The following is a 21593-nucleotide window of genomic DNA, read 5'->3' on the forward strand; positions in this document are numbered from 1 at the left end:
AACCTTTCCGGGACTTAGGAGAAGCTACCCTGTTAAGGAGAACCCAATTGGTTTAGCGGTTAGCGAGATCCTTCGGTACAAACAGACAAAAGCACATCCTGTTACTTTCTTATAAGGATGTATACATTTCTTAATGTTGAAAACACCCCTGTCCATTATTTCCGTGTAGGATGAGATCATGCTGCTGTTGAAAGTTGTTTGAGAGATCCTGCTCAAACTTTTCATATTCTGTCTGTTCAAGTGTCAGTGCAGGGGTGACTGCTGGATCCTAGGATTATAAATATTCAGACTGTTCTGAAGTATTATGGTATTAAGAAATAATACCTAAAAAATACTTTCTTGTAATTTGTACACCAGTCCATACCTCTCTGTATGTGTGTATATAAAGATTATAGTTTAAGATTTCTACTAAGAGAATATTTTTATAGAATTTTGATTGGTTGGTTTTTTAACTTGAGTGTTTAGAGGTTAACTACTAATTGTAATCTACTGATGGGTATTTTTGTGTATTCTCAAAGGAAATATGCCTTAATTTATCGACCATTGTCTTATCCCTTTAGATCCCTGGATTTTACCTGATTATCCCCAAACAAAGGATCAGTTAATTCATCAGCACTGTCATTCAATTCAATTGGTCTGTTTTTTGTATAATTATACAATACAGAAATAATATTTGATAAAATAGCATTAAACCGTCCCGAATTTATATAAATGATTTGTTGTATTTATCATCTTAGACATATAATAACACGACGACTACATGTCCGTCTGTCTGTCATTGTGTTTATAAAGATCTCACTAATTGCTGAATTGATATGGTTCTCCTTTACAGTGAGGCATCTTATATTTCCTCGAAAGGTTTTTAGCAATTTTGGGGTAGAGTAACACTGCCGTTCCGAGATAAATTGCGCTTCCCACTACAAAAATTTGTTTTTTTTCCTAAACTAAATTAGAAGTGGGGAGGGGGTAAATATCAACACCCCCACACCCTCTTTAATGTGCCCCTCGAGAACTTTAGGGGCATAGCTCCTATTATACAAATATATGATTAAATTTTTTTTTCTGTATCATATAATTTCCTAAAATTCTGATTTTTATTGCCAGAAGGAAACAGATCTTTGTCAGTCTAAAAAATAAAATTTTATTAGCTCCTCTATAATTCAAAATGTCCGTTTGTCTGTCTGTTTGTGAGTAGATATGCCACAAAAACTAAATGTCTGTCTGACTGTCCATCTATCTATTCTGCTACAATAGAGTTTGTAATTATATTGAAAATATGATTAATTTTCGTGACTGTTATATCAGATAGATGACTGAAACCTATTGTGAAGATTCACATAATTAATCAGTATTTACTCTATGACTTACATTTATCTGTTTGTTTATAAAAAAGAATAATAATCTGTAATACACAAATAATAAAAAAATCAATTTATAGGCTTCCTAAATTAAAGTCTAAACAAGTCTAATGGAAATCAATCAATAAAAATCAATACTATGTCCAGAGGGGGTTAGTTTGCTTATCATCATTGAGAATGTAAATCTCTGTGCCACAAACTTACCAAAAGGTCTTCATCCAAGTATTGTAGAGCATCTTCGCTATTAGTATATTCATCATACTACAACAAAATAGATAGATAGATAGAGATGGATAGATAGATAGATGGAAATGGATAGATAGATAGATAGAGTTAGATAGATAGATAGATAGAGATGGATAGATAGATAGATGGAGATAGATAGTCAGAGATGGATAGATAGATAGATGGAGATAGATAGATAGAGATGGATAGATAGATAGATGGAGATAGATAGATAGAGATGGATAGATAGATAGATAGATGGAGATGGATAGATTTATAGATATCATCCAAGTATTGTAGAGCATCTTCGCTATCAGTATATTTATCATACTAAAACAATATAGATAGATAGATAGATAGATTGATTGAAAGATAGATATATAGAGATGGATAGATTTATAGATATCATCCATGTATTGTAGAGCATCTTCGCTATCAGTATATTCATCATACTAAAACAATATAGATAGATAGATAGATTGATTGATAGATAGGTATCATCCAAGTATTGTAGAGCATCTTCGCTATCAGTATATTCATCATACTCACACAAAATAGATAGAGATAGATAGATAGGTTTCAAAGGAAAACTGGAAAAAATGGTGACTAAACCTGTATTGTATTATGTAAGTGATTTCTATTGCAAAAATTAATTAGAACTAAAGGTTTTTAAGAACATTTTAAAAAACGTCAAACGCTACTCACATTGGAATGATGCTTTTCACAGGGATGGAGGGGACATTGAGCTGTAAATTACACTGGTACCCAAAGTTTTTATGACAATGTTATCTTATTCTTTGGGCACGTTTACTAAATTTTCATCGGTAACTTTAAAACTAGGAATGTTCAACTGTTTCAACCAATGATTTTAATCTACAAAAGGGGTTATCTTGATTATAATCATTGGGGATGTAAATCAATGTGCTTCTCTAATGTAATAAGTTGGTCTTGTTTGATTTGTGTAAGCTTCACTTTACTGGATGTTGTCATCCAAGTTGGAGAAAATGCATAGTGATGATTTCTATGGATATTTATATTCTTAGTCAACTTAAAAAATGCAAAAAAATCTTGAATTATTATAATGTTCATTATAATCATCTAAAAAATCTTTTCTTTTAATTTCGAAATTAAAATCTAATTGTTGTCAGGGATATTAATGGAAAAGACCAATGATGATAAACAAAATTATCCCTTTTTATATTATACTTATTGGTTTAGATGTTTGGACACTTCTAGTTTAAAACTAACCAATCATAATACAATAAGTCCTATAAGTTTTCATGCCAATGAACTAGATGATAAGGTTTTAAAGCTTTGGAAACCCGTGTAATTTACAGTCCAATGTCCCCTCCCTCCCAGAAAATTCCTGATAGTAATGTCAAAAGTCTTTTGAGTTCCTAATTTAAATCTAATTGTTCCCCTCTTTTTTAAAAAAGGTGTTTACAACAACCTGCAAATTATCTAAAATCAGGGATAAGACAATGGCCAATAAATTGATGTACATGACCAAGGATTGTACACAAAATTACCTTTTCTGTAAATTAAAGTTAGTGGTTGAAACGTTTGAACACTTAACATATTGTATTAGCCAATCAAAAGTCCCCAAAGTTGTTAAGACCACGAAAACTTTGGGGACTAGTGTAATAAACAGCCCATTATCCTCTTCCCTCTTATCCAAAATCCTAATGGTTTAAAGTTTTTGCAATTATATAAGATTTTAAATAAACTTTTTAAAGTACATCATAAACATTTTATTTAATTTAAATTGGAAAAGTTATTTGTTAGGCATTTAACATCTATTCCTAGGGATTTTCAAGTTTTCTATCGTTAACGTCGTTTTTAACAGTGTTATGGCGGTGTTTTCGTCTTTCTCATTTTTTAGTTGGTAACTCTTATGACTTCACAGATATTTTTTTACTATTGTGGATGATTTTTTTTCCTTTCTATAAGTTACAAGAATATTTTGCCTTTAATCTGGATGACTATAGCAAAAATATTTAGTGAGCTCTGTATATTTAGAAACGAAGCTAGTACAATGGTGACTTCTACAACGATTATCTGTATAATTACAACTAAAATTTAAGATTTGTTAAGATTTTAATAATGTCATCTTTGTTACATTAGAGACAAAATGATATGTAATCTGAATAAATGACTTTTAAGTTCAAACAAAGACATCATCCCTAAGAAATGGAAAAAGTAAGTTAAAGAACAGAGGTGGATTATTAAAAAAAAAATTGCCCCACTAAGCGATTAGTGGGACAAATGTTTTTGAAGAATCCACCTCTGATGTCAAAAGTAGATACTCTCTAATAAGGGTATCTTTACAAAAAAAAACGTTCTAATGGCCAGACGGACAGGCAAAAACCAAGGTATATAATAGAAAAGCTACGCTAGTTAAGATCAATGTAGGATGATATAATTTCTTATTTATTTCTTTCATCGTATTATAAACGGCTTTCCGCGGATATAGAATGTACAATTATAAGATTGAAACCAGTTTTAATCTTATGATTGTACATTTTTATATTCGTAGAAAGCTGGATATAATACGATGCTAGACATAGTTCTTTCGTGTGGATGAGAACCGGTTCCTATCCACCGGATTCGAATGAATACGAGAATAGTTATTTCTCGTATCGTATTATAAACGGGGGGGCATTGAGCTATAAATTTCAATAGTTACTAAAGTGGTGATGTGTCTATTATAAAATAATAGTTATTTCTCGCATCGTATTATAAACAGCTTTCCGCGGATATAGAATGTACAATGGGCTAAAAAACTAGTTTTAATCTTATGATTGTACATTTCTATATTCGTAGAAAACTGGATATAATACGATGCTAGACATAGTTTTTTCGTATTCATGAGAACCGGTTCCTATCCACCGGATTCAAATGAATACGAGAAAAATAATTAAAGTAAGCATGTATAGAATTGAATATCTAATTAGATTAATAAAATTTTAAATTATCAGCTACACCCACATAAACGAATATGCAAAAATGTAGGAATCTTAAGGGATAAGACAATGAACGATAACTTGATATAAGCTCCCATAATAAAATGTCCTTTCTGTAAATTAATATTATTGGTGTTAAGTTTAGACACTGTTACATAGTTTAGAAACCAAACAGTCAAAGGCAAAAAAAAGTATTCAAAGAAAAAAGTAATTTATTTGAATATTTTTTTTTAAATGGAAAGTTTTATTTGATAACTATCATTTTGTACAACATAAAAAGCTTCCATTTCAGTGAAAGTACTTTTGCATTTTACAGTTGTAATTTGAGCATTTTTAGCATGATAATTATGTACAATAAGCAAATAAGCGATGCTTTTCTATAGTAGGATAGTTATTTTGAAATGCCTTAAGGTTTTATTAGTGATTCTTGTTGCAGTCTTTTTTATTTAGTAATATAAATTTGAAGGGCAAGAGACACTCTACTTTTTTTTAGGTTTTTGAAGAAAAAACAAACCAAAAAGATTAATGTAGAGGGTGGTCTCTTCTTTAAAACCTTTCCTGGACCTATAGAGAACCATATCAGTCATCGGTTTGTTAGATCGTTTGCTAGAGATATAGAGAGGCATCATGTTACTTTTATATAAGAATTATGTACAAAACATCATAAGAGCTTGTAATGGTACATAAAAATGTATTTTCTGCAGTTAACCCTTAACGGTCGGGGGGGGGGGGGGGCGTTGAACGCCCCCTCTCTGGTTTTTTCTATCTCATTTTCTGTGTGTGAAAGATAAAGAGCCCAAACTGCATGACTTTTTTAGTATGGGTATGACACATAACTGAGAGTTGGAATTTTTTGAATATCTCCATCCTGGCGGGCACAGGATGCCAGCAAACCTGGCAGGGTCATCCAGGTAAAGAGCAAAAATATTTTTTTGACTTAAAGAAAGCATTTTATCCTACCAAAATACTAAAATATCCTCTAGTAGAACATCCTCATATGAAATACAGGTGTTCAAGTCAATTTCAGGTTACAGGTATGATCCTGCAGGTCCTGATCCTCCAGGTCTCCAGAATTCTTTAAAAGGTTCCTGTATAGCGTATTAAAATTTCATAAAGATCCGCCGACATTTTCCCGCCGACCGCCAACTGCGGCGGCAGGCAGCTGCCAAATACAGCTGCGGCCGCTGAAATTTATGTTTTGATATTTCTAACACAAAATTTACATAAAGAAAAACATTTCTGCAATAAAATTTTCTTCTAGCTTCAAAAAAACAAAAAATACAGACGTTTGAAATTTTTAAGTAAAAAAGGACCTAAAAACAAAAGTTGTTAAATAAATGGGGGAAGGAAGCGAAAATTGACTCACCTAAGGTCGGAAATTCATTACCAAACAGGGGACATGCCCAAAATTTTTTAGCCCTCTAGCTCTAATGGGGACTGAGATAATAGCCCCCCCCCCCCCCCGACTGATTAAGGTGCGGCAAGGGGCCCGACTGTTAAGGGTTAATTAAAACTTTTTAATTTTCATATTAAATTAATCTACACCCACCTACAAGCGGATCTAAATTTATAAGTGTTATTTGAAAATGATAATTAAATTTTAATATCCTTTTACATGAAGTAGTAGGTTTTTTTGTCTAAAGCGTAAGATTTCATATTAAGTTCTCCATTTTATGGAAGCTTCCCATAGATCAAGGGTAGGATTTGGGCTATTTTTTTAGTATCAATATGGTTTTAGGCCATTTTTTTTCTGTTTTCCTTAGCTTTAGGAATATAGAAGACCTAGAAGCTAAGGGCGCAGTCTCAAATTAAAAAGTATTAAGCTAGTAATTAAAAAGATTAAATCTGCTTTTTGAATCCAATTGGACAATTCTAACTTGCATAAATTCACGAAAACTCTACTTAAAAATACAATTCATTGTAATTAATATTTCACTTGAAAGAATATTTATAATTCTCAAATAAATTTCTAACGAAGAAGGTATGTAATATTTAGTTGCAAATTTAGATACGTATCAAGTTCTAAAGATACAAAAAATGTTGACAATTTAAATTATTAAAAAGTTCAATTGGTAGCCCCCACCCCAAAAATACCTATAAACCTTCAAAGGATCTAAAAAGAAGCATAGTTTAACCCTTAATAGTCGGGCCCTTGCCGCACCTTAATCGGTCGGGGGGGGGGGGGGGGGGGGGGCGTTGAACGCCTCCTATAATCTCAGTTTCTATAAGAGCTAGAGGGCTATTTTTTTTTGTGCAAGTCCCCTGTTTGATAATGAATTTCCGACCTTAATTAAATCAAATTCAGTTTTTGCTTCCTTCACCCTTTTATTTAACAACCTTTGTTTTTAGGTCCTTTTTTACTTAAAAATTTCAAACGGCTGTAATTTTCTTATTTTTGAAGCTAGATGAAAATCTTTTTTTGCAGAAAATGTTTATCTTTATGTAAATTTTATATTACTTAAAAAGTCACGCAGTTTGGGCTCTTTATCTTTCACACACAGAAAATGAGATAGAAAAAACCGGAGGGGGGGGGGCCGACCGTTAAGGGTTAAAGGAGAACCAACTGTCAGCGGGATCCTTAGGAACAAACAGTCACACATCCTATAAATTATTTATATGTTTTTTTTTTATAGGAGTAGGTAAATATTGAGAAGCAAATTTATCGGCCATTGTCTTATCCCTTTAGATCCCTGCCTCCTTAGTCAACCAATTAATTAAATGTTTTACTTTAGTCAAAGACGCACTAATTACCCTTCGTAGGAGAAGGGAAGCACTATATAGACCTTTCCTTGATGTGACAATGTAAATTAAGGAATGAATAGCACTGAACTTAGGGGACGTACATTAGGCACAAGGTTATGTAAACATACATACTTTTATTTTAGTATAGGGAAGCTTTGATCCTAAAAATATTCCAACTCCAAAGAAAACGTATGTGAAGGGAATTATTTATATCTTTGAATATATTCATAAAGACGAATCTTTTCTATATTTGATATGCTTTTGTAGAAACGGTTAATCTTTTTATAAAGAAAAGAATACTTACCTTTAATACAGTTCATATAAATAAACGTTTGAAGTTTCTATAATAAATGAACTTATTAAAAATTGGTGCTTTTTTAGGTTAGGTTAAGAAAATGTTAGAAGAGCCCTATAGGGTACTTTATTTTTATTAGTTGGTTCCAAACTAGCAGTTTCAAAACGTTTTCACTAAAGATTTTAATTTTCAGAAGGAGCAGTTTTTTTATAATCATTGGGGATGTATATCAATTCATAATCATTTATAAAATTAAAATTAAAATTAAAATTTTCCAGTATATCTTTGTATTGTTTAATTAATTAATCTTTTTGGTAATCTAATTATATAATTATCTTATATTTCATTCAAACTAAAATGAATTAGGTTATCATTTTGTAAATTTCCACACATAATAGATATAATATTATAGATACATTCTCCCCAAATCAGCCAATAGGCAAACAGTAGAGAAATAATCTTGCCATACTATTGGTTAGAAAGTGTACAGATTGTAATAAAAAAGTTCAGATTTTTAAAATTTTGCTCCCATAATGAGTCAGCTATGAATAGTCGCATAAATATAAGCGATGTCAGCTGTTAATAATTGAACTACTTAAAATAAAGTTACCTTTTTTCGGAAAAGTTCTTCGCTCGTATTATTGGAATGATTCTTATACAACAAAAAGAAATATTTTAGTAAGGGGGAAGTCAGGAAGGGAGGGTACAATGGATTGTTTATTACACTAGTCCCCAAAGTTTTATAATAACGTTTTCTTATTCGTTGGGTTACCAACTTTGATGACTTTCAGTGTTCAAACGTTTCAACCACTAAGTGTAATCTACAGAAGGGTTAATTCATTGCTTTATTATTAAGGATGTACACCAATTTATTGGCCATTGACTTTTCCCTTTGGTTCCTGTTAATTAAGTCTGCTAGAATTACCCTTTTTTGTAATAAAATAAATCACTCTCCCCTCCCCCCAAAAAAAATTGTTCATATTTTCTTTCTAAATCAAAGTGAAAGTGGAGGGTCGAATTCAGATCAAATGTTAATCTATTTTTCGGAGAACAAAACAAACAAAAAGTTTTTTTGAAAAAAGGGGGAAAAATACTTGTACTTAAAGTTTTGAAAAACTTTCCTCTCCTTTGTTGTTTAGAAAACTTGAAAAAACGTGTTCAGGTTTTACCTTCAGTGTCTAAACATTTCAACCAATAATTATGATATACAGAAGGTATAATTTTGTTTATCGTTAGTCTCGTCCATTTTCTTATCCCTTTAGATGCCTTAGTTATTTTCAAGATGTTTTTTTAAGTCTAAAATATAAAATTTACCAAAGGATTACTTCAACTATAGTTATAAATATACAAGTTACAAGATAATTTTATTTTATGAAATTATACTGGTACCTATAGTTTTGAAAAACCTTACTCTCATTTGTGGTCTGAAAATCTTTGTCAACTTTATTTATAATTATTTATAGTTCATTGTCTTATCCCTTGAGTTATTTTTAAGATGCTATTTTAAGTCTAAAATATTAAATTTATCATAAGATCATTAACAACTTCTTATGAATTGTTAAATGTTAAACAGTTATACATTCAATACGTCAACTATAGTTCTAAATATATACAAGATACTTGAAGATTTTTATTAGATTTTAATGGTACCTATAGTTTTGAAAAACCTTACTCTCATTTTTGATATGAAACACTTTAACACCTTTGTTTTCAATTATTTATCGTACATTGTCTTATCCCTTGAGTTATTTTTTAAGATGCTATTTTAAGTCTAAAATATAAATGTATAAAAAGATCAGAAAGATCAGAAAGAACTTCTAAGAAATTGCAGTTATACATTCAAATACTTCAACTTCTAAATATATAAGACACTTAGAGATTTTTAAGAATCATACTAGTACCTATAGTTTAGAAAAACCCTACTCTCATTTGTAGTCTGAAAAACATTGGCAAATTTGTTCGTAATTATTTTTTGTTCATTGTCTTATCACTTGAGTTATTTTTAAGATGCTAATTTGAGTCTAAAATATGATATTTACAAAAGAATCAGAAAAAACAGTCATACTTTCAACTATAGTTCTAAATATTTATGATAGTTAAAGGATTATGCAAGGGTTTACATATTTTTGTTTTCAAGTTTTTAGAGCTCATCCAGTTTACAATTTACTTGGTCCGTCAGTCTGTTGGTCAGGCTATAAAATATAAAACTATTTATTTTACAAAAAGGTTTCGTGATTGTATACTATTTAATAGTTACATATTCTCTCTCTTTTTTTTATGACCACTAAACATCTGCTATTTTACTCACTTTTTTCTATTTGTCCATCTGTAATTTAATATTTGTGCTTAACCAGTTATGGATGTTGTCATCCTTGTTAGAATAGATATTGGCCTCGATAGAGCCTTATGTATATATACTAGAATTTAGTTGATCTGTAGGCGTTTTCCTCTTAGGAAATTTTTTTTTCAATTGTGAAAATTTGAGTACCCTACCCCCCCCCCCCCCCCCCCCGACAACGAACAACTATTTTAGGTTAGGGAGCCGAGCGCTGCGGCTAGGCAGGCAAGGGGGCCGAGCGCTGCGGCTAGGCAGGCTAGGGAGCTGAGCGCTGCGGCCAGAGTTGTTCGTTGTCGAAGGCGGGGGGGGGGGGGGTACTTAAATTTTTAAAATTGAAAAAAAAATTTCTAAGAGGATAATACCGATCTGTATTAGAAGGGGTAGGAAAGGTCAGTAAAGTAGCTTAAAACCATCCCAGGATCAATGTGAAGCTTTCCCCAAATGGAGAAATCAATCTGCTCATTAAGCTTTACACACAAAAAATAATACTTTATATAATTGGATAGTACACTATTGACCAATGGATGTATTATTACTTGGATGTTGCACCAGATTTTCATGTACTCTAATAGAGTAATATTCACGGATGGTTGAAATAATGATACCTACTATCCTAGTATCCACTTCCTTTATCTCATTCCATATTGGATAAACAAACTGACAAATAACTAAGGTTCATATTAGCAACCTAAATTTATGAAAAATTTTCCTCTGTCAATATATACACGTATTCTATATCCATTACAGTATAATAAAAAAAGAATTAACCCAATTAAAAACTAGATTCAACTCAATTTTTCATTTGATTTCTTTTTAAATTTACCTTTTTAAACGTAAATCTTCAGTTAGTACATTTGTATATTTTTATCGATTTGATTGATGAAATGAGATTTTTTGTTTGGAAATGTTTTTCGTTTTTCCTTTAATTTTTTATAAGTAACATTTAAAATTCATTCGAATCCGGTGGATAGGAACCAGTTCTCATCCATACGAAAAAAACTATGTCTAGCATCGTATTATATACAGCTTTCTACGAATAAAAAAATGTACAATCATAGGATTAAAACCAGTTTTTTTCGGCACCTCGGGGCTAAAAAAACTAGTTTTAATCTCATAATTGTACATTCTATATCCGCGGAAAGCTGTTTATAATACGATGCGAGAAATAACTATTTTATTACCCCTTCAAACGCTAAACAACACAACTTTAGAGAAGCTAAAATAACAGGGATTCTAAGGGATAAGCCAAGGGATCTTCAAATTGATTAAATAACAAGGATGACAACATCCATAAAAGCGAAGCACTGAACAGGACAGGTAGGACAAACGGACATTAACACTTGTCGAGTGTCAGAACTGAATAATCAGAATATAAATGTATAAGAGTCAAAGCAAAATTGTAAGTAAATTTGTTAAAAAACTGCTTTATACAGGATAATGTTTATGGACATACTTACATTTTTAGGACTTGATTATAGAGTTGATTCGTTTATTACACTATACTTTGTTTTCCTAGGAATCGTACCTAACGACTAAAGGAATCACCATGCAAAATTTGAAATCGATAGGACAATTCTAGCATGCCCTAATTAACGAAAAAACCTATCCGTTACGGACGGACGTACGGACGGACCGACCCTAATTATAGAAATGCCTCGCTTTTAAAAACATTACACCTTCCAAGAGAGGGGAATTAGAACTCTGTAAATCACACTAATACCCATAGTTTTATAACCACGTTGCCATACTAATTGGCTTAAAAACTACAATTAAAATTTACAAAAGTGGTAATTTTGTTTATCATCATTATTTCGTGCTACTTCCTACATGATCATATTCATGTATATAACCACAAAAAAAATATTCCTAAACATATATTTGTATAAGCTAATTGATATACGTTAAGTACACATTAATAATGTTACTTATAAAAAGGATTTTTACATAACAGTACAGAGATTTGATGTATAATATGAAGAAAAAAAATTGTTTTCTATTCTAGAAATTTTAAGGGGAAAGATGGACGATAAATTGATGTAAAACTTAAGATAATAAGAAAATACGAATATGATTAAAGTCCCTCCACAGATTATGACGTCATACGATAGAATAGCCAATGAAAGGCCAGTACACACTGTAATTGACCAATGGTAAAATTTATGCTGGCCTCTCACTGGCTATTCTATCGTATGACGTCATAATCTGTGGAGGGGCTTCATCTTCAGAAAATACCCTTTCTGTAGACTAAAATTATAGGTTAAAAAGTTTTGAACTATCAATAAAAATGCGGCCAAAGTACCCAAATTTTTTGAGTCAATTTATAAGAAAACATGTCAAGTTTTATTATTGGTTGGCTTAACAAATTTAGAAACTTATTGTTTTTTTGATTGGTTGGTTCATAAGTTAACAATCCAAGGTAACCACCTATTGTAATCTACAGAATGTGTAATTGTGTATATTTTCATTGGAGATGTACATCAATTTATCGGCCATTGTCTTATCCCTTTAGATCCCTTAAAAAAGAAATATTTCAAAATGTAGCTCTGGTGTTATTATAAGTATGTTTTTTTGAGAATAAATGTCCTTATGATTGATTAATTATATTGACAAAAGTATACATGTTTTTTTTCTTAACAACACTTTTACATAAATATATATACATGGCCGATTCCCTATAAGTGACTAGTTAAACATAAAATCCCCTCCCCCTTTATTTTGAAATTAATTTATAAAAGGTACGTCGATTTTTGTTTATTTTAGAAATATTTATGGTCAGGTTAGGTTAGGTTTTACGAGGTATTTGAAAACGCCGCAGGGTTAGGGCCCACTACCAGAGTAAGGCATGGGATAAAGCGTTGGATTTTTTTCCATTTTATTGTAAAAATAAAGGGGGTGGGGCTTAAAAGTGCTCAGCATGCTATTGGAGTGAAATCACGCGACAATTTTATAAGTATTTAGTAAAAGTAATTTAATTCTCCATTTTTCTTTTTTCTAAGACAACCAGAAGTAATATGCATAAAATTCTTTTTGCCTGTAATGAAAAAACATTTATTGAAAGACGAAAAAGATGAATTTTTCGTCAACTGTATATGTGAATCATTATGCTAAGTTTCAATTCGACACGACAATTCTAACATACGCTAATTGTAGAAAGGCTACACCGTATAAAAAGAAACGGGTATAGTCCCTTTGGTAACATCGCACCTTATGGGGCGATTCTTCGTATTTTTCACAGTAGCTTTTCTCCTATTTCTAACCCATGCGGGGGACTCTAACCCTGCGGGGCTAATTACCTAACCCTTTAGGGCAATCACCTAACCCAATATAACCTAACCTAACCTAAAATAACTTATAAAAAGCCTATTTAAAAATACGACGAATCGCCCCTTATGGGGCGATGTTACGAAAGGGACTATTTCCAAAACTAATCACCTGAATTTCGTTTCCATTCAAAACCTCAACCTAAGAAATCAATTATTAAAATTTTGTCATTCATAGAAAAATAAGGATGACAACATCCATAAAAAAGCAATGGATAAAAAAAATCAAAAATAGACGACAAATGGAAAAAGTGATTAAGTAATCAAATCTCGAAACATTTTAGAAATAAGAATTTGTGTCTTTTAAATTTTGAACAAGGTATGGGAATCTCCACCAAAAATTTCAACCGCCTATCATAAAATCATAAATCTCCTCCATTGCTATTCGGACTGACTGACCGACGAACAGACATAGATAATAATAGAGTAGCTTCGTTTGTGATTTTCATGTCATTCAATAGAGAAATTAAATTTGCTCTCAAAAAAAAAAAAATTCTCAGTTGTCTATCTTTAATAAATGCTAGGAAAATTATTATGAAATAGAAATAGCGAAATAGAGATAAAGAAAGAATCATAGAAAAGTTAGCAGGGGCGTCCAAGCTTTTTTATTTGGGGGGGGGGGGATTTTGAAAATACAAATTTGGGGGGGGGGGGGGTAATCTTTATTTCATAGAGGCATTTTTTTTATTTGGAGAGGGGGGGGTAATCACCCCTTTACCCCCCCCCCCTCCCTTGGACGTCTATGAAAGTTAGGGAGTAAAAGATAGGATAGTTATTTCTCGCATCGTATTTTAAACAGCTTTCCGCGGATATAGAATGTACAATTATTTTTTAGCCCCCGAGTTGCCGAAAGCAAGGGCTAAAAAACTGGTTTTAATATTATGATTGTACATTTTTATATTCGTAGAAAGCTGGATATAATACGATGCTAGACCTAGTTTTTTCGTATTGATGAGGACCGATTCTCATCCACCGGATTGGAATGAATACGAGAAAAATAAAGAAAGAGATATAATTGCGTCACCAACAGACATTATAAATTGTAGAATAGTTTTTTTTTTACAGTATGGCTTCTAAACAGATTGTTAATATCCGGTGGATTAGAACGGTTCTCAACTATACTAAAAAATCATGTATAGCATAGTATTACAGACAATTTTCCACGAATATTAAAATAAAATCATTACCAAAATAGTTTGAACGTCCGGGCTAACACAACTGGTTTTATTCTATTATATTTTCCTTGAATATCCGCGGAAAGCTGTAATAAATAACTATTACCAACCTGAGTTTGGGAGCTAGATTCAGGAGTAATCTGTCCACTGAAATATAAAAAAGGAATCATGTATTATGGAAATTTGATATTTATAGTTTTATAGCAAGACTGACAGACCGACGGACCAAGTAAATCATATACTAGATACTAATTGATGCAGGAAAAGTTTTAGTTGCTATCTTCAATGGCAGCTAAAAAAAACATGACCAAGAATCATATCTTTACAGAAAAAAAGTTTTAGTTGTCTATCTCGAATAGCAGTTAAAAGACATGTATACTTCATAGCATTACAAACGTACAAACTGACAGGTAGACAAAGTTAGTTTTAAAACAATTCTGCTACTAACAAATGCTTTGTTAAAGTCAAACAAACACAAATTAAACACAACATTGAAATAATTATACAGGATAAGACAAATATTAGGTACATTTACAAATTGTGATTGGTTGGTTCAAACAAACAAATTCAGATATTTGAATATTTTGTATATCATAATTAAGGATGTTTATTAATTCATCGTCCATTGTCTTATCCCGAAAGATCCATGATACTTAAGATTTTATTCATTAAAATAATTAATTTTCTCTCCTAGCAAAAGATGTATTACTGCTTATATCTTTCTATTTATCTTTGCATCTATCTATTTTTATTTTTCTATCTTTAATACAAAGTAGAACGATGTTTGTCTGTCTGTCTGTCAGAATCTTAAGATCTCAGTAACCACTAAACCGATTGGGCTCTACTCTTCAGGAAATATAACTAATGGTCCTGTGTTGGTTTTAAGATATTTTCTTGCGGGGTGGCCGAATACCCCTCCCCCCCAAAAAAAAGAGTTACAAATCCTTATTTTTTTACTTTTGATTTTTGATTTTTTCAAAAAAAAAAGTTGTCAAAATCAACCCACCAACCCGTAGAGTCCTCAAGAATGTGTACTATTATATTGTGGTTACGTACTACTGATTTTAATAATAAAAAGTTTCATTTTTTAAAAATTAATTATCAAGAAATTTAAAAGTTTAAAAGTTTTTGAAAATAATAATTCCATCGTATTATATAAAGTTGTAAGATTTTTTTATATGAAGCTTTAGATCTAAATAACCAATGAAACATTTGAGTTCTTCTTTTTTGGTAAGCTTCACATAGCTGCTGTTATAGTTTTAAACCAATTTATTTTCAGGTGGTTGGATGGTTTTAAGCTATATTTCTTGCTCTTAGAATGTATCCCTAGAGGCTAGGTGCGTAGCCACAAGTACTTGTAAGAGTAGTTGTTGGACCAAGTAAATTATACAACTGTTGCTCTAAAGGCATTTCTAATTATAGAGTATCTTCGCTAATACAATGGATATAGACTAAACGTGGATATCATGTCAGAAGAAAAATCGCGTCAATTTAGGTTGATAACTCGGAACTCATTTATTGGTCAGTTTGTTCATCCAGTAGGAGAGGAGGTGATGTGGTAAGGGGGTGGAAGTTGGGAATCATCATTTTAGCCCCCTTGTAAGTTCACTTTATTAGATAAAAGTAATAATATATCCATAGATACTACAATAAGTTGTAGCTGTATTTAAACAAAAGAAAACTTAATGTATTATATGAATGCCTCTTAAGAATTTTTCCATTGCCTAAAACTTAATTCTTAACTGGTTAAATCTTGATTCAAATCAGGGAGGGAGGGAACATTGATCTTTTGAAAAAAAAACAGGAATTTTAAGGGATAGGACAATGGTCGATAAATTTATGTAGAGCCCCATTGATGATAAACTAGTAGATTAGAGTTATTCGTGGAAAAGGTTTGAACCAACCAATAATTATTTACGGAAAGCTTTTGAGTAATCGAATAAAAAAACATATTTTTAAAACTTTGAGTACCTGTGTAATTTACAGTCCAATGTCATCCATTAACAATAATGTACAACAAATCCCACTTCTCCCCACCCCACTGGCAGAATCCAATACACGAGAATTGTGGGTATATTAGAGTAAAAGAATATTTCTAATATTAGCCAATAGCGTCGGAAATATTAACACAGCCAAGTCACTACAAAAGAACAGAAAGCATTTACATGCCGACGAAAAAGGTCCCCACTTTCACATCTATACATCTATTGAGGGATGACAGATTTTTTCTCGCCCATTATCCTATCGCTTGATCCCTGTAGAACTTGAGATTTGCTGACGAATAGAAATGAAGCAAATACTTGGAAGAAAAGGGTTTATACACAGGGAGGGAGAGGACATTGGACTGTAAATTACACTGGTACCCATAGTTTTATAATCACTTTATCTTATTAGTTGGCTTTGAAACGTTCTTCTGAAAATACTTCTTCTGAATTTCAAATGGTTAGCTTAAAACTAGAAGTGTCCAAAACATTTCAACCAATAATTATAATCTACAAAAGGGATTATTTTGGTTATTATAATTAGGGATGTTCATTATTTAATCGACAATTGTCTTATCCCTTAAGATTCCTGAATTACTTAGAAGAAAAGGATTCATACTCAAGGAGGTAGGGGACATTGAACTGTAAATTACACTGGTACCCAAAGTTTTATAACCATGATATCTTATTCGTAGACTTAAAAACTTAAATTACTTTTAATGAATTTCGATTGGTTGGTTTCAAACATTTGAACCAATAATTTTGATCCACTAAAGAGATTATTTTATTTATTATCATGGTAAGGTGAATGGTCATGACGTTACATTTTGAGTGACTTTCCTCAATTACAAGGACAAAATTGAGTTAAGGAGTAGATACTCAAACTTCCTGAAAATCTTCACAAGAAATTTTAGATACATTCTCGTGTTTAATTTATAGTGCAATGTCGACTCCCTCCCTGAACGAACCGTACCAGGACCCAAAACTTACACGGAGGATTTGTAGAGTAGCTTTGCAGCTAAGTGTTATATCATGAAAAAGATGAAAAAAAATGAAGATTGTTATCAATATTATAGAACGTTATAACATTATAATATAAAAGTAACAGAATGTATGTATTAGCCGAAGGTTCTTGCTTAGCGCTGAACCGATATGGTTCTCCTTTACATAGTAGCTTCTCATTGATCCTTGGATGTTACCCTCTCATAATAAGTTACAAACCAAAAAGAACCACATTGGACACACAGAAAGACATCCTGTTACTTCTATATTAGGATCTATCTATCTATCTACATATGAATACCTTTTAAGGCCATACAAAGAAAATATGTTGACCGGTTCTAGGACAATAGCAGATAAATCATCCTCGAGACGTCCATACGGGTTCATTACAACTTTCTGAAAAAACAATTGTAATGTTATTGGTTGAAAAGTTTAAACATTTCTTGTTTACAACCTTCTGCAAAAAACCAACAGGGATATTAGGGATAAGGCATGGTATATAAATCATCCTCCAGGCGTCCATATTTCTAAAAAAAAAAGGGATATCAAGGTATAAGACAATGGCAGATAAATCATCCTCCAATCGGCCATACGGGTTCATTACAACTTTCTGTAAAAAAAACAGGGATAAAAAGGGATAAGACAATGGCAGATAGATCATCCTCCAGTCGTCCATATGGGTTTATTACAACTTTCTGTAAAAACAATTGGGATGTTATTGGTTGAAATGATTGAACATTTCTAGTTTGGACCATGTCAGGTCAGCCTGGGTTATAATGGGTACTTGCTAGCCCACAAGGGTTAGGGCATCTCAGGAGATTTAGTGCTTCAGGGATAGTACCAACAAAACAAAGTAATTGTGTTTAGTGCACTAGGAAAATGGAGATAGATGTCACCGCGTTTGGCCTACATATTCTATTGACGTCTTAATAGAGGGAAAGAGAAAGGGAAACGTCATTAGAATAGCTAGGCCAAAAGCAGTGACATCCATCCCCATTTTAAGGGCACAATAGACAGCTACTAATTTGAAAATTATACATATTCACATTTTAAGACAGTCGTATTATAAATTATGCGATTATAATTTCCATATTCGCACATTGCCGGATCGTCATTTCAAAAAAGAGAAATTCTTTGGCTATATCAAATTATATGAATCACAGTGCAAATAAAGGTGTCAGAACCTAAATTGGGATATAGTGCATTTCATTACCCTAGGTTAAAATTAAATTTGAAAATTTCAAGTTCAATTTTCACCCACTAGGAGTTACCGCATAATCATGACAAGAAAAGCAAAGATTGTTTATTTAAAATTTTGAACAACTTTGCTTTTATAAAGTTCTTCATTAAACCACTCCTGAAGTGAGTTAATTAATGGCCATTTTTATCAATTGCTTTGCTAAGGTCACGGAAATTCAGCCTTAAATAAATCATATATAGAGAGGTTTCTTGTCATGATTATGCGGTAACTCCTAGTGGATGAAAATCGAACTTGAAATTTTCAAATCTAATTTTCTCAAAAACCGCTGCATTTTAGATTTTATTGAAAAGTGAAATGAAGTTACCTAACCTAGGGTAATGAATTACACTATGTCCCAATTTAGGTTCTGACACTAAAGTCAAAGCACCTTTGAAGGCACTGTGAAATGCAAGAAGTTATATGAAATAATAATTATTAAGTTGCAGCGCTAAACATCTTGATGCTTTACAAAGTGTCTTAATCAATCAGCCATGCGACGTCATAAAAATAAGGAATTATCAATTTCTTTTGTATGGGATTTCCCAAATCTCCTCTCATCCCTCATTTTTAAGACGTCACATGGCTGATTTTTGAGACACTTTGAAAAGCTTCAAGATGTTTAGGGCTGCAACTCAATAATATTTCATATAATTTCTTTCAAGTAACAAAATTGTAAATTACCTGTAAACGGCGTCTGGGGTTAGGTGGATAGACCTACAATAACATATGATAATCTATTATGGAAATTTTTTGAATAATGTTTTTATAAACAGTATAAAATATAGTTTGTATCTGCTTTCTACCCTATAGAGAAGGCTCCTGCCACGTTTTAATTGATTCTGTTGACATATCTTTTTATAAAAGTTATGAAAGTTTGTAGGTGGGTGCATTTATCCTCCTCCAAAATAGTTGAAAACCTTCTCTGGACCTGTAAAATTTTTTCGCTGTAAAGGAAAACCATATCAGTTCAGCAGTTAGCAAGATTATTCAAAAAAAGCTTACAACTTTATATAATAGGATTGGAAGAAGGTAGTATCAACCTTCCAAAGATAAATCTGCACTAAAAAATTAACACTTAAACAATTTTTTACCCCTTTCCTCTTTAAACTATTAAAAAGTACAACAAAATTTATATTATTCCCTCCTATATATAAGAGAAAAAGTTTATTAGTACATGTCAAATATTTCGGATTTATCTGGCAAAAAGTGTATTTTATCTATTTTAATATATTTGCTTATATTTAGTAAAAATTTGATACCAATATTTTAGTTTACAAGGATGAAAGCATCCATTAAAGCAAAGCTGAATAAATATATAAGGTAAGATCATACTTGGCTAAGGGTTTTTTAGTGATCGAAATGACCTTTGGGGAAGAACTCCGAATAAGTTTATTTTTAGTTATGTGGGTAGCTGTCTCTAGTGCCCTAGCAAAATGGGGATATATGTCACTGCTTTTGGCCTACCTATTCTATTGACGTCAGGAAATACCCTATTCCTCATCTATTTTCTAGGGGGTTTCTTTCCCCCATCCCTTTATCTTCCCCCCCTACTATAAAGTTAATAGAAAAGGTAGGCAAAAAGCGGTCATATCTATCCCCATTTTCTTAGGGCACTTAACAAAGCTACAATGTTATAAAGTACGTATGGACATACTGACCTAATTGTATAGTAGCTCTGCTACTAAAAATGACATTCAAAAATGAAATATAATATCCATTAAATTCCTAATTTTCGTCAAACTTTTAAAATCCTTTTTGTAAAGTACATCTTTCATTATGACGTTTTAAATTTTGATTAGTTTTTTTTGTAAGTTTATGGAAAATTTACCATAAGAACAATTTCGGGAGGTATTTTTAAAACATTGTTTAAATGCATTTTTTATTGATATTTTACAAAGGATCAATGTACTTTTTAATAAAAAAGAAAACAAAAATCATGCTTTCTTTATCATAGTGATTTTTAATTCAATTTCCAAATATCCGTCTGTACGTCCGTCTGTCAGCTATGTTTTAGGAGAATGTCATTTTCCTCGGCTGCTTTTAAAAATAGACTAAAACATGATTCTTACTTATTGGAGTATTTCTTTCTTCTTTTAAACGTGCCATTGCTTTTAATATAAGTTTAGAGAAAATTTACTTTTATTTGGTTAACATTATTAAATTATTTTATGTATTTAATTTATATTGATTTCTTATAAAGGGAAAATATACTTAAAAAGACAAAAAAATTTGGCTTTCTGACGCAAAATTTATGACTTTTCGATTTTTAGTAGCGCAGATACTCTTTAATTACCGTTTGTCAGCTTTGGTTTCGGGGGAAACGAGACATTATATTGGCTTCTATTTAAAATAGACAGAAGTAACTAAAAACCAGTGATTTTCCTCCTTCTTTTATAAATGTATAGATGTTGTAGTGAATGCTTATGGGAGGGGAGTACATAGTTTTGGTAGGGAAGGGAAAGAGAAAAGAAAGTATTGGGGAGCAACAGAAAGGGAATACAGGACAGACACAAAAATATGGAGTAGCTACGTTACTCAAGAAGCTTTGTGTACCAGTGCAATTTTCAGTCCAATATCTCCTCCCTAAGAATCTTACCTGAAATCCTTTATTTTTCTTGTCCTCTTCCTGAAAATTCATAATTTCAGCAATTTCAAACAACCGAATCGATAAGTTTCTCCGTTACAAGATGGCTTCTCATAGGTCCTGAGAAGGGTTAAAGTGATAGAAACTCCCCTCCCCAACATCAAGTGCCTCCAGAGGCTTCTAGGGGGCGTAGCCACTAGTAGTGCATAATTCAAGGGACAAACTTAAATCGAAATATATCTTCATTTCAAAAGGTATAATAGATGAAGTTGAACAAAAGTTTTATAGAAAGCTTACTTTATCCTAAGAAATCCAACTATTCATAGCTGACTATTCTACCCAATAATATGACCATATTGTTCCTTAACT

The 21593-nt window shown here is 31.8% G+C and overlaps 1 protein-coding gene across 1 annotated transcript; it reads right to left on the reverse strand.

Moving 5' to 3' along the window:
• Positions 1 to 1048: 1048 nt before the first annotated feature.
• On the reverse strand, positions 1049 to 21278 carry LOC145335336 (uncharacterized). The gene is made up of 7 exons (XM_080181072.1): positions 21237 to 21278; positions 19322 to 19354; positions 17702 to 17796; positions 14527 to 14563; positions 13354 to 13383; positions 1563 to 1619; positions 1049 to 1126 (listed from the first exon to the last, which is right to left on the reverse strand). Exons 1-7 carry the CDS (start codon positions 21276 to 21278, stop codon positions 1049 to 1051), a joined length of 372 nt encoding a protein of 123 aa, XP_080037198.1.
• Positions 21279 to 21593: the final 315 nt, after the last annotated feature.

Source organism: Acartia tonsa, chromosome 13, assembly GCF_053477335.1.
Source record: "Acartia tonsa isolate MP-2025a chromosome 13, ASM5347733v1, whole genome shotgun sequence".
NCBI lineage: Eukaryota > Metazoa > Arthropoda > Copepoda > Calanoida > Acartiidae > Acartia > Acartia tonsa.